The 15,157-nt window shown below is 38.7% G+C and overlaps 1 protein-coding gene across 1 annotated transcript in view; it reads right to left on the reverse strand.

The window, feature by feature from the left end:
• LOC149286302 (serine/threonine-protein kinase LMTK1-like) overlaps positions 1 to 11,258 on the reverse strand; it is a 31,430-nt gene extending 20,172 nt beyond the window's left edge. The window contains exons 1-5 of the mRNA XM_089494220.1: positions 11,171 to 11,258; positions 2,776 to 2,909; positions 2,286 to 2,436; positions 833 to 903; positions 383 to 501 (exon numbers count right to left, since the gene is read on the reverse strand). Coding sequence (XP_089350346.1) covers positions 383 to 501; positions 833 to 903; positions 2,286 to 2,436; positions 2,776 to 2,909; positions 11,171 to 11,258 — 563 coding nt within the window. The remainder of the gene's footprint in view (positions 1 to 382; positions 502 to 832; positions 904 to 2,285; positions 2,437 to 2,775; positions 2,910 to 11,170) is intronic.
• Between the last annotated feature and the right edge of the window lie 3,899 nt (positions 11,259 to 15,157).

A 15,157-nucleotide genomic window follows, 5' to 3' on the forward strand; every position in this document is an offset into this window, starting at 1 on the left:
AGGACCCAATAACATTCGATGTATGCTTAATCGACGTTCAGTATTGGTTACTAATGAAATTGCGAAATATATCACATACTATGCATTATGGCTAATCCTGCAAAGTTTCTTCTGCAAGAAGGACCAAGTTGGCCATGAATTATAGCCTGTGTGAGCTTAAATCCAACATGTACCTTGGCCCAGTTCACATGACAGGTGGAGGGCATGGAGTATAAAACACCTCCTCCCCTTCCACCTTTAGGTCCATCTATATTCAGGAGGCAAATTGGATTTGGCTCAGATGGGATTCTGCATGATGGGCCAGAGGTGTCATCTGGAACCAACTCAACCAGCGCCAAAGCTTATGCCTCTAAGAACCCATAACATTAACGGGTACACCTACCTATAAGGCTGTGCTTCCGACAGGAACTTTCTTTGTTCTAATGGGCTGGCGTTGACTCGTAACTCCTTAACAACCACTTGGGCTGGAGTATAGTCTGAGAAAATCTCACCCAGGATCACCTTTATGGAGAAGAAAGTTGATAATTAAATGAAGAACACTAAATGAAGGTTCTCCCGAGTAATGCATATTCCATTCTAATTTTTGTTTTATGCCACCAAAACATATCAGTTTACTTAAAAAAATGATTATACACATGATAGGCCTGTTACAGTTTCCCAAATAAGACCCGAGTAGCCTGAAAGAACAACTGTTTTATGACGTTTCTCCATAATTCTAAGCAGTATCCAAGAAGCTGCATGAGAAATATGCTACAACAGTTTGGAACCAGATCCACTCCCACAATAATATGCCATAGAAAGCAAAAATGTTAGCCCAGAAATTCATTCTCACCTTTCCAAACCATCCGTTCCCAATCTCCTGGAGATAGCTTAGATCCTGCCGACTAAAGCCTGTTTGCTTTACTGGATTGTAAATAAAGAATAAACATTTTTACTGTAATTCAACATTAAAGACACATACGTGCATTTGTTTCATTCTACCACAGAATACATCTAACTCCGTATTCCGTAGTTGAAGGACATTGGTTCTGCTTTCCTTCACTGGTGTGCTTTACTTTACTGAGGTGGTGGTAGGAGTAGACCCGTCTCCCAGCAGAAGTGAGGTTAATATGGCTCCTGAATCTAAGACGTGGCCAAGGATTGATTAAGGTCTGATTCTTTACAGCAGGAACACAACGGGAAGACTAGACTGGCCTTCAAATTCCATGTTTCTGACCCAGCTAGAGATTCATGTAAGCTCAATGGCATGTACCAGACCTTACTTTCCATGAGAAACGGGGGAACATACGCTTACCAAAAATAATTTGACCTTGTAACTTTTGTTTTACAAAATTAGTCCTGGTTGCAAACCACACACTGCATTGTACATAATGTGGCTATTTGTATAATATCATTGATGGCCAACACTGGATTTTAATACGGTTGCTTTCCTCTACCATTCAATGAGGTGAGTACTCTAGTGGCATTAACAAGCAGGCACGGACGGGCCATCTGACACTAATTCTCTGTGGGCTGCTGGCCAACAGAGCTCCAAACCTGGCGACCTGCCGCGTGAGCATAAAAATGGAGCGCGCGGTCTCTCATATCCAGCCGTCAGCTGGACTTATCTCATTTGGTGGCTGCTGGCGTTAAGGTGCCAGGGGTGCCTCGTCATTCCCAGCCTGGGCCTGTTAACAAGCCAAATGCAGCCCAAACTGTTGGGAAGAATCTGCGGCTACTTAATATCTCTTTTGCTTTAATCTTATAAATCACTTTGTGTTGACTCTGCTGGAAATGAATGCAAATTATATTCTGACATATTTGAACAATTATAATTGAGAACTGCACTCTCTGGTTGTTCAGAACTCTGATTAATCGATTATGTCATCTAAATTATAGATGTCAAACTATTTTATGTTTCAAACCCAGACATCGAGCAGCCTCGGTGTGGACACCCCTCTTTAGAATAACACCCTAATTTATTGATTGTCCTAGACGTCTTTCCTCTAATGCGGTTGCTCGTTCTTGTTTCTCCATCAATTATTTTTAGTACACTGCATATAACTATAAGTGATGACTCACTGCATGGAAGTTATTTTCTAAATGAAAATACATATAATATGATCGGAATCATTTTTTCCCAACTACTATCAAGGAGGTTTCATATTTAATGCAGACTATAGAAACCTTGGCAATGCCAAAGAAAGAAAAAGCTGGTTCTCCTTTTGCTAATATTCTACTTTTTAATCGATGGAATGAGTATGAGCCAGAAGCATGTAAAAGGAGGTCAGTGGCATGAAGGGTACCTGTTTTAGGAGCTTGTGTGCTGGGGACAGGTAAAGACACCTCTGAAAGAGGCAAAATATATACATCAGGAACGGACTGAGAGGAGGAGGTCTCCTCGGCAGGCGGGGTGTATTCCCCCGAAAACTCTTCCCCATCAGGATTCTCAAACTCCTATAAAAAAGAGGAGACAATAAGAAATGTAGAAAATTTCATGAGCAAATTGTATTTATAAATGTAAATTGTGAATACACCCACTATTAGCGTGCACGCATCTCAACGTATGGTGTTGTCCTGGCAGCTAATGGTGGGTCATGCATTACTTGGTGGTAATTAATGAGCTTCTGATAGTTGGGTCCAAATGTTACTACACATCTATCAGGGCTGGATGTCTTTGTCGCTTGATGGTGAACAATGTTACTTAAACTGTAAATCCTTCAGGACAAGGACCTGCTTTCCCAATGTATTCATGCCTATTATACCCGTTAATTTAGAAGTAGCTATCATTCTCACCTTGAATCCAACATCTCCCCTCTTGCAACAGAGACAGGTGAGGAGCAGAAAGATGAAGGCTAATAGCCCTGAGCAGGAGATAAGGACCACTGCATACGGTGGGGCGAGAGGAGCCCGTCCTTGTGAAGAACCGTCTGACAAGAGATTTAATAGAATGTAATCAGTGTGGAACTGAGACAGGTGGCTGGTTTTTATAAGAGATCGCATCTTTCCAATAACATGCATGATATAGCGACTGTCCTCTCCTAATACAGCTAACAAGATTAGAGGCCAATAAACTCAGGTTAGCCTATCACACAGTCACAAGACGATATTATAATTCTATTAAGTTGCAAAATGTGTACACAACACTTTCAAGTAATACACAAACATGTGTCCTATCTATCTATCCATTATGTATTATCTATGATCTATCATCTATCTATATATCTCTCTACCTATCTATTATCCATCTATCATATATCTATTACCTATCTTAATCATCATTACCTATTTATTATCTCTCTACCTTTCTATTATCTGTCTATCACATATCGATCATTTATCTATCTATCCATTATGTATTATATATGATCTATCTTTCTATCTATTATCTAATTATCCATTATCTATCTTTGTATCTATCTGTTATCTAACATCTATCTATTTATTATCTATCTATTAGCTATCTATCATCTATCTATATATCTCTCTACCTATTATCCATCGATCATCTATATATCATCTATCATATATCTATCACCTATCTATCTACCATCTATTATCCATCGATCATCTATATATATTATATATCTATCATCTATCTATATTAATTATCTATTACCTATCTATTTATTATCTCTCTACCTATTATTTGTCTATCACGTATCAATCATCTATCTATCCATTGTATATATTATCTATGATCTATCATCTGTATATTATCTAATTATCCATTATCTATCTATCTGTTATCTGTCTATCTATTACCTATATTTAATTCATCTATATATCGCTCTACCTATCTGTCTACCTATTATCCATCGTGATCTATATATAATATATTATATATCGATCACCTATCTTAATTATCTATAACCTATTATCTGTCTATCACGTAGCGATCATCTATTATCTATCTATCTACCTATCTAATATATTCACGTACCTTTATTCTATACAGTGATATTTTGTAATATTTTTTTTTTATTTTTTTTAACATGTAGATATAGCGCTCATATTATGTTTCTCGTAACTATATTTTATTAATGCAAAATTAAACAGTACAAATTAAACAGGCCTGAAAAACAGATCCCCTAATTGAACCAACTTATTAGGAGCTTAAATGATGCTAGACATGCTTCTTATCATGTAATTGGTATATGTAACAAATTAAAATGGGAACTTAGATTGATCTAATTAATAATGCATTAACCAATTAAAGGTGTTCTGAAGATGAACAGTTAAATGTACCCGGATCTCTGTTTAGGTTGTGGGTCGTGGTTAATGTTCACGTAACGTCGCTTGTTACGGAAACCATTGGAAAGGTTGTTATAAAGTTACTACATTCAAACATGGTCTAAACCATAGCATTCCGTGCAACATATTAACCCCTTCTTTACTGAGGGAGTTGTGACCCTTTCAGAATGTGTACACTATGTTTCCTTAACCACGATTCTCCTTTTTCATACACCCGCACAAACTATATATTGTTTCTTTAAGGACACATAGAGCTTTCTATTGATGTATGGTCTAACACCTAATATGAATAACACATTAAAATAATGAACATTTTGGAAAAAAAAATCCACTTTTGACCAAAATACCACAAACTAGATTAATGCAAGTGTCCTGAATTGGAAAAAAAACCCAGCATGCATATGTTGTCTTAAGTTTTTTTTTTGGACGTCACGGGGCACAGTTTTGCAAAACTGAAAATTTCAAATTTTATTTTGTGAAGCCTATGTCTCATTTGGGACTGTTTAGCAGCCCACCAGCACGAAAATACCCTCACCAAAGTACATATTCTCAGAGAGAAGACGAGCCAGGGTATTTTACTAGAGGCATTTGGACATGTACCATGGTTATTTGGTCACCATAATCTCTGGCAAAGGGAACCGTAACATTAATTTTAGTTTCGTTTTTTCACCAAACTTTCGATATCTGCTTGGGATTGTTTGCACCGATTACATGCAACTGCAGAGAAACCGATCAAACTGTATTCAGCAGCATCTCTAGAGTTTTGTATATTTATTTAAATATCCATGGCACAGGCAACCGCATGCAGAATAGGGCACACAAAAATAAAGGGTTAAATGATTAGTAATTTTATTTGCAGGTGGGGTAGGGGGTAGTGTCTGATCCTCTGCATGACAGCAGGGATCAACAGTTGGACACTTTTCTTAATTTTTTTAATTTATTAATTAATTTACTTTTTCAAGGCTCCTGATCATTCTCTGACTGATCAGCAGCACCCGCTTTCCATGAATGGAGCATCGCATTCATTGAGAAGGCAATGCATCCATTCATAAGGAGAGTCTTGGATGATCGCGCAAGGCTTCCGGCACTGGGAGGGTTAATGGCCGTTCACAGCGATCCAGCCTGTCACGGGTTGCGTTATATTTTCTTCTTTTTATTTTTAGGATTTTTTAAAACATTTTTTAACTTCGCAGATTCTGCTGATCGGTCTCTGACTCACTACTCATGAATGGATCCTCGCGGGAGGATGAATGGATCCTACTGTGCACGGAAGCACACACTGCTACTTTCTTTATGACATTCCATGATAGGTTCTTGGGCCACTTTTTTCATGACAACACGCCATGAAGGTTCTATCAGGTTAAATACCACGTTTTTTGTGACTTTCTTCTACTCACAGACATAAGCTGGAATTTACACCTGGGGCTTTTATTACTGCAGCTGAATGACTGGTCTTCAAAAGAGTTCTTGTGATCTCCAGATGGGGCAGATATATTAAACGTTGAGCACTTTTTCCCTGATTCTGTCCACTGCGCACCTCCTTTTCAGGTCCCACATAGAGAGGGATGGTGAGACTGTTAGTGCATGATATTATTCTGGGGATTTTGGAGGACATTCAAATGATAAAATCATCTTAGACGTGCTATTAAACGTATTGGAAATGTTGGTACAATGAGGAAAATTATGTGGAAACCTAACACGGAAGCAGATCATATAACACTACTGCTGTGGTTCACGGGCTCCAGATCTGAAGGTCCCTCAGAGAGATGATTACAGAAAGAAGATACGGCACAGAATTGAGAAGGAATGCACTACATACGGGGTAGTCCAGGTGGCCATACCACAGAACAGGTCTACACAGACCAAGCTAGAGGACATGGTGCGTGGAGCCAAGTTAAATTACCCCTTCAGTCACAGACTCTCGTGCACATCTAGAAGTGGAAGAAGAGTGCTTACATGGTTCCAGAGCAACCGTTATGGAGGACATTTCTGTAAATGCCTCACAAGCACCAATGACTCTCACAAACTCTGTCCCAGACACCTATGTCAGCCGAAGATATTCTGTCTACCTGTGAGAGCTACAGTAGGTTTTGGGCCTGGGTCCAGACTTTGCTTAACTAAAACAATATGGAGTGAGCACCGTAATGAGTTTGGCTGGCTGAAATACAGCCAGTATACTTAAACATGGATTCATGTCATCTCCTGCGAAGCAGTGTGCACGCAGAATGGGAATGTCGCTCTAAAACAGCAGCGTTTTTATCAGACGGGTCTATGTTTTTGGAAGGATGCAGGGAATTAATCCATATTAAAGTACTTTAACATGCATTTTTTGTGAATGGGGCTGTGTGGCATATCAGACTGTCCCTCTAATAAATACAAGTTTGCAATAACAATTGCAAGTGTTAATCACAGGCATGATACGATCCAAGTCATTGTTCTAGCTGTATTATAATATCATGGTTTCAGGGTGGAGCAAAAAAAAAAAGAACAAAAGATGCCTATTTGATAAAAAAAATGCTGGCTCTAAGATGAAAGGATCTTCAAATCACATTTATGGTGGCTGATAAACACGAGCATGGAATTTAGTTTCATACGTAAAGTACTAGGCATCACCTTTCACTAAAGGGTTTATGCACTTATCAAGCAACAAGTGTAACCCAGGCTGGGTTTAGAAAGCTTACATCTATGCTGTAGATGACTCCTGCTGTCCTACTGAAACCGCTTGGTGAATTCATTTGTCACCAACCATTTTTGTATACCCTAATTTCTCTAAAATTTAGATGTGTTTGACTTCAATAAGAGTTTATCTCAGACTCATATCCCAGGGGAGAGCTGGCATCTTTAGGCCCTAGGAGGGGGTGTAAAGTCCATCGGCCCTTTGCTCCCCTGCCTCAAGATACAGGCTGGCACTGTAAGGTACAAACTTACACTAATACAAACTTACAATAGGATACATATACTCATACCTAACAAACCTTACATTCCCTAACACAAACTTACATATCCACATTCATGCTCACACACACATACACATTCATGCTCATTCACACATACATGCTCACACACACACACACATTCATGCTCATTCACACATACATGCTCACACACACACATTCATGCTCACATAAACACTTACACATTAATGATAACAAACACTCTTATTTTAACATACAGTACATACCTTCAGTTATTAATAAATACTCACTCTCACTATCATCCCCTTACCTCACCCGCAGTTTACATTCTGACTCTTACACTCTGTGCAAGCAACCCCCCTTTTACCACGTAACCTGGTGTTATATAAACCCGCTGCATTCCTGCCTCCTCTGGCCAGTCCAAAATTGTTTACAAAGGGCCGGTCCAACTTGCACCAGCTGTTCCACTGCCCAGCCAGCCTCTGTCATATATATATATATATAGATATATATACTATATATAGTATTTATATGAGAATTAATGGATTATACCCTATAATTAATATATTGTTAAATCACAAGAACATTGCGCTCTTCTCGGTCTTTTGTTTGTGTACAGTATCTTATTGTCGAATTGCATATTGTCAATTTTAATGTCCCCAATGGAATAGGCTGTCTATAAATATTTATTGGGCAGTAATCTTAATTTAACAGACTGTGCTAGCATTTGGCTACCATCTTTTTTATTCAAATATTGTGGCTATTATCAATGAGTATAACTAAAAAGAAATGCAGCCCTGTGGCCAATGCATTCTATTCAGGGAACCTCATAATTATATACAGTGAATATTCCTATCCAAACATTCTGGGTCAGCATATCGAGGTAGTCAACTTTGCAGAAGAAACTCACTGAGATGTATTTGATAAAAGTTTCAATTACAAACATTAAACTGCTTCATCATATACTATGAAAGGCCAACCTCAGTGAGCTTCCCCTGCAAGAAGGTATGAGCAGATGAGTAGATATCATGAAAGCAACATAGTAAACAGTATCTTCGTATTTTTTCAGGACAACTTTATAAAGTTTATAAATAGTTGATTTCTAGCTAATATTGGATGCTGCCATATTGGTCCCAAAGAAGACAGCCTGCTTATCACAGAACACAATGAATGGTCTCCTCCAATGGAAAGGAATCAACAAGGTCTTCAAAGACGTGAATCTACAGCTTGTTCTACAAATTAGTTATCCCGCTATAATGTATCACAAAGTCCTAAGGACCAACAGAGGTGTGTAACTATGTATATATCACAGGATAATGGCAGATGTAGAGCAGCAGCGGAAACATAATATCAGCTCAACGAGATAAATTCACTAAGGAGGTCATCAAGACGTTTGTAAGAAAAACCTTCTCCATGTCCTAATTTGTCATTCCAGTGTTTATAAACTTCACTCCGGTGCCGGGTAATGATAATCCATGACAGCTGTGTTTCCCTTGTTAGGTTTCACCTAATGTTCTGAATACGCAAAGGGGACAGTTTCAGGGGGTTCAGCTCCCCTACACACTACAATTTATGAAGACCATCTTAAATGATGAACGTAATTATACATGTTAAACTTCATAAAGTACCAAGCATTTTGGTTTTTGATAAAAAAAATAATAATAATGCTGAAATAGGAAAAACACTGCAATACATCTGTGTCATTCGAAAGGTTTTACCCTGCCGTATGTTAAATATTAATCCTAAAATACATTTTGGGAACACAAAGTATCAATGGTAAAAGTCACTTGCAACTTCTGTAATGTATCGATGGACAATCTTTTCTCATAATATCCTGAAGAGAAGCCACCTGCCATGCCCACCTGCAAGATCAACAGGATCGACACCTACTTCAATCAACTCATCCTTATCCAAGCGATCCTCTCTTACTGCCTCATTCATATGCTATATAACTAAATGTAATGTCATATTTACTGCAAATATATTTGGATATTTGAAGAACATATGTTGTGTTTTTAGTAAATTAGCCTTTTTTTAACTTATTTTTTTGGTGTTTTTGGAGTGGGTTATATACACGGTATACAAACTTTTACGACAATCACAAATACCACAGTTATTCTGTGTGTGTATGTATAGCTTGAGGGACAGAGGAAAGTGAAATGCTAGAACAAAAGGTCATAACCAAAATATACAGGGTCAGGGGCTTAGATGTAATGAAGTTATATTTTACGGATAGGGAATGTAAACATGTATAGGATATGCATATGGCTACGGAATCTAAGACAAGATCAAGGGCCAAAATAAGATTCACACCATGACTGGAACTGTCATGGCTGGAACTGTCAGATTGGGAGTAATGGTCCAGACTGGTCATCAGGGCAAATGCGCTTTGTGTCTCCCAAGTGCAGCCCAGCAAACACTGTAGTGTGTGGCTACCCATTGGGTACAGGTGCAATGGTGAATACAATGCAGACTTCATTACTACCAAAACATTTCATTCATTCACAATGTGACCTAACAGCCAAAAGAAATGCATGGCATTCCTGTAATTGAATTGGAAACTGGGAGTTGCAGTCCCACAAGCCTGGAGTAGCAAGGAGTTCCAAAAAAGCACTATTAGTATCTGCTGATCATCACACTCTTATGTTACAAAGGACAGCATTTGATGAAAACATTCAGCATCTCCAATGGGATTTATCCCAGAAAAGAACAAAACACAATTTATACTGCAACGGAAAAGCCTTTTTTAAAAAAAAAAAAAGAAAGCACAATTCTAAGATAAAATGAGATATTTTCCCCTCTTGGCTTAATATTCTGATCATGTAGTTCTTTGTCATTACGACCCAAGATTATCTGTCTTAAGTAAAATAGGCACAGGGCACATGGGGGTTAACCAGAAGATGACCTATATGACAATGAGGGACACTAGCGTAGGCTTCACGTGTCAGTACTCATACCTCCCAAGCCTGACATACTCATACCTCCCAACTGTCTTGTGCCCTACAGTCCCGCTTTTGAGGTCAGGGGGGATCACAAGCCAGTTGAATAGATCCTCTTATGTCCCCTGATTGGTCCAGCAAGCTGAGAATTCAATAAAGGTCTCTGCTATTGCTGTGACATCTCCCACATGGCCCCCTTGGGAGCCACCTAAGCTTAGTACTATGAGGTGTAGGAACTTTCTAAATGAGCTGACAATATTAACCATTTAATAGCACATTGTGGAGATTCTATGTAATGACTCCCCAAATGTGTTAACCTTGACTTGTCATTAAAACACTTAACAGAGTCACCTGCGTTCAAGCAGGGATTTCAACCACAACATACGACTGGCAAAAGCACTATCTGGGAATCGGAGATATGATCGCAGAAGTGACCCCGAGAATTTCCAGGCATGCCGGACAGGTAAGGTAGATGGATAGACTCTCGAAGGTACCCTGATTTGGACACCTGAAACATTAAGGGGTATGGATACTCATAGTGATCCCCCTACGCTATCAATAACATGTACTGGTGCTAGGACAAGGGTGCCCTAATTTTGGTGCTCTGAGTACGGTTATATGGAAGGCAAATCAGCTCTGTGTGTGCGATAAACATTCAAAACCATGACTGCGAAGTTCTATTAAGTGAGCATTGCAGATAACATCATAACACGTTATCGCACTGATTTATACTTAAACATGGACACTAATAAGAATACAATTTGATCCACATCTCTGATTGCAACTTGTGCCAATACACATGAAAGTTATGATCTCATCAAGCTTAATAAGCTTAAAAAAAAACAGATAAAGGGTTTCTTAGTTACAGGAGTACAATTAATAAGGCAATGGAAATTGATTTGTGATAACTAGGACAATATCTCAGAGAGATTAGAATGGAATTAAATCACAATTGTAGAAAACCATTGTGCCCATTCATGGGTCCTCACTACGAAAGCAGGTAAGACCAGAACCTATTCAATGTGGGTGAAACTAAATAGAGTAGAATTAAAAAACCCATTAAAAGGACGAGGGATGGCTTACCATTTTCTGCTGGGGCTGCCAAGGCCTTTTCGGGGTTGAAATACGACATGGAAACCACCAGGATGAACAGGGCGTCCAGTCTCGGCATCTTAGGGGGACAATCTCTCTATGGCCCTGAAGAGATCAGTCTCTGCTATGGCACGAGCCGGGGAATGATGTTGTTGGGGGGGGGGGGACAAACACAAGGCAGTGTGCACCATGAATACGGACAGATATTAAGATCATGAAATCAAGAACATCCTAATAATGCAACTAAAATCACAATATATATATATATATATATATATATATATATATATATATGTTATACTGTATATATAGCATTAGTAGCACAAGGAACATCTAACGGGATTCCTGGCATATGAATAGGTTAAAACTAGGAGATAACAATTTATCTCTTCTATAAATGATCTCATTTGGTCCTATTGTGACTGCCCGAGATCATCATTGCAAACCAATATAGCAAGTATAGGGGCCTTTCTATGCCCTCCTCGCTTACCTGTATCTCCATTGATATGATGGCATTGCAGAATGCAGTGCTTTGGATCTCATGTTTTGTAAAAAAAAAAAAAAAAAATAATAAAAAAAAAAATATCACGTTCCCCTCCAAAGAATTAAAAACAAAACGAAAACGTGGAATGGAAGAATAGACGCACACGCTTACAAAGACGTGCACACGGATGCCTTGCTGGTTTTCCTGGAAGCAGACAGAGAAAATAGGAGAGAGTCCTGCAAATCAGTGATACGATTCCTGCCTGCTGCTGAATGAAACACAAAATCCACGCAAACACATGTATGTCCAGATATGCGTGTATATATAGGCATATACATATACATACATGTGTATTTTTGTTACAAAAGAAAATGATGCAAAAATATACATTAAATGTAATGAAGGTGAGATTGATATTTTTTTTTCTTCTCTGTATGTTGCAAGGGCCCCCCCTTCTATGTGATGGATAGAAGACCCTCCTATCATCCCGCCCACCTGCCTTTAAGATCTAGAAAATGTGATTGGCTGATTGACTTGTCTTTTTAAGGTCCTCGGAAAAAGAGATGCTGTAAAGGGGAGGGTAATGGCTGTCGTCATGGATACCTCAGTGGCAGCAGCTTCAGCAGCAGCAGCATCGCTGACAGAGAAACTGCAGGACGAGGGTTCAGGCTAATCTAGTGGAAAGGCAGAGCTGAATTAACCACCATTGTGGGGATGGCTGAGAATGGCTTTAGAAAGGGCTGGGGGGGCACGGATGATTCATCAGACCCTACACATCACTCCAAGTCCCTACACCAGAAGAAACAATATGTATTTAATGAGACTGGCTCTTTAGATGCCCATGTATTATCACCCATCAGCAATGTTTAACGATGGCCAACGTAGCTAAACCTGGGAGTGATCAGAAAATCAAGACAATATCAGCATCGATATCGCTCGCTGATCCAGAATCCTTGGATTATTCAGAAACCCTACACAGCTGAATAGTGCAAAGCGCTGATCAGATGCCCCCCATCCCCCCCAAGCTTTGGAGAGCAGGAGTGGACAATTCATTGATGCATATATTGATTGCCTCAGGCACCCAAATGGTTAACAGAGAAACTGTGAATAAAATGAACATTAATGTAAACGCAGAATTCTAATGAGACGCGGATATTCAGATCGCAGTTATTCGGATGTTATGTTAACCTTAAGAATAAAATGTGATATTCATAGTAGTTAGATAAAAAGAAATCAGCACATTTTGATGATATTAGGCTTATCTACAAACACAGTTTACATTGATTCATATGGACAGATCGTTGTGACACAATTTAATATTTCGTTTTTATATAATTGGTCCTGTCTTCTATTTTTCTATAGGGAATTCGCCAAACGTTGACCATTAGCCTGGAACTCATCTGTTCACAAGGCAGTTTAAGAGTTAACTATTCGCTAATACCAATACTAATACCCCCAAAGTTCATGTCTTTATTTGCTCTGGACCAGCTTAATAGCCACAATGTGATCCGCAACTATTTTTTTTTTAAATAAGGTTGATAATCTTTTGGATAAGATGTAACAGGTCCTTAAGGAAATAGGAGTATATGCATCTAGAAATGTTTGAGTCAATGCCAAGTCTCAGTTGTTTAATTTTTAAAATAGCTTTTGTAGACAGTGCGGACGATTTCTCACGTAGGAAGGCGCGCGCATCATTTAAAGCATAGACTCTGACAACACCTAAGGGACTAAGAAAGATGTCCGCGTTAACATGTTATTGGAATCATGTTCCGTTATTATCGAATATGTGATTAAATCCTAATTTGTATCTCCCAGGTGTCATTCTTCTGCAGGTAGAGCGCCATCCCTTAGTTCCTGATCCCACTCCCCTATCTTCATCCCTTTGTTAGACATGAAACCCACATATAGGACTTATGGTTGGTTAAAGGTACGGTCTACTGCCCCAGGCAGTGTCACCATACATGTTAAGACACTTAGTGAGTACTTTAATATGTATTTTTACTCGGGTTTACATTTTGTTGTCGTGAAAATGCCCAGCTCTAACACTACCTCTGCCCTACATGATCACCGCTGGATTTAGCTGCTTGAAGTATAAAAGGGCATGAATTAGCTCCTCATTCATATGCTTTAAAGTGCATTAGAGGGTTGAAGTGCACCTTTTAAGTTGGCCACATCTCTCTGAAATAGCAAAATAAATTATCCCATCGCAGCCTTTGAGCAGGGTCAAGGCATGGGACTGGAAGCTTACGGTACCTGCCAGTTTCCATGGTAACAAAAATAGAATGAAATTGTAACGGCCCCTGCATGCTGGCAGTACATTGCCAGATCACCTTGTCAGCATGCAGGAACCACGGCTCGATACCTGCTTACATCCGAGCAATGATATATACATCATACATTTACTGATAGGGGTTGGGGCTTTTCCGAAAAAATCTTTTAGTTTTTATTACTGTCATTATTTGGATTGGCATGTGCTGGGAGCTAATGCTGATGAATGCTTCACTATTCCAAAATGTCCCACCTTGAAAATGGTAAATCTTGAGAAAAACGCTTACTGGACTCGTAGGAAGGAACAATGCAACTCCAGGGATATACTTAACCCGCTCAGCTCCTCGGTCTGCACTAATTAAACGAATGCGGCCCACAATTTGCCATGTTATGGGAACGTTATGGGAACAAAGAGAACTTACATTTACAGATTTCATGTCACCTTCAAGGTTCATCAGTAAGAGTACATTTCGGGTGACTTTGTCCTACTCAATCACCACACTGAGCTGATTCTTTATGGCAATGCTAATGAGGTCTATTGTTCCATCGGCTTTCATTAGTCAGTGTCTGATTGGGTGATTAACACTGAGCAATTCTACCACATGTAGTATGATAAAGAGTGAAGTTGTTGGTCTAGTAGCTTGGGAAAAGATAACAGGGTTAGAACATACATAAATGGCTAATATGAAGCTGTCTGAAAATGTTATATTAAGCAAAAAATAGAACTGTTCTACAACAGAAAATAGCTCATTATTGTTTTAATCTCATACTAGTAATAAAAAATGGAGTAAATTTTCCTTAGGTGCATACATATACATTTATATACAGTCAAAAAAGTACATTTATGCATACACACACTTACTGTAGCAGCACGTGTAGTATTTAATAATAAAACGTATTGCATTAGTTGTCTCATAAGCACATATGATATCAACCATATTTCATAAAATTATGGTTATTGTGATTAATTACATTTAAGTGTTGCAATGTATAACTTTTTAATTTTATATTTAACATTGTTGCATAATGATTTAGGTGGGGGGGGGACAAGTCCATCAAGTTCAACTTTGATGTGTTCAATATTGATGTGTTCAAGTTCAACATTAAAGTGATTTCCAGTTGTGCCTCAAAGAGTCATAGGTAATTCTGTCCGTATAGCCCATATTTTAAGGCATCAACATCTTTTCAATGGTTTGGAGGGAAATGCCTTTTTTCAAGTCTGAATA

The sequence above is a fragment of the Sceloporus occidentalis genome, unplaced genomic scaffold (genome assembly GCF_023333645.1).
Source record: "Sceloporus occidentalis isolate IW3139 unplaced genomic scaffold, rSceOcc1.0.p SCAF_70, whole genome shotgun sequence".
Taxonomy (NCBI): domain Eukaryota; kingdom Metazoa; phylum Chordata; class Lepidosauria; order Squamata; family Phrynosomatidae; genus Sceloporus; species Sceloporus occidentalis.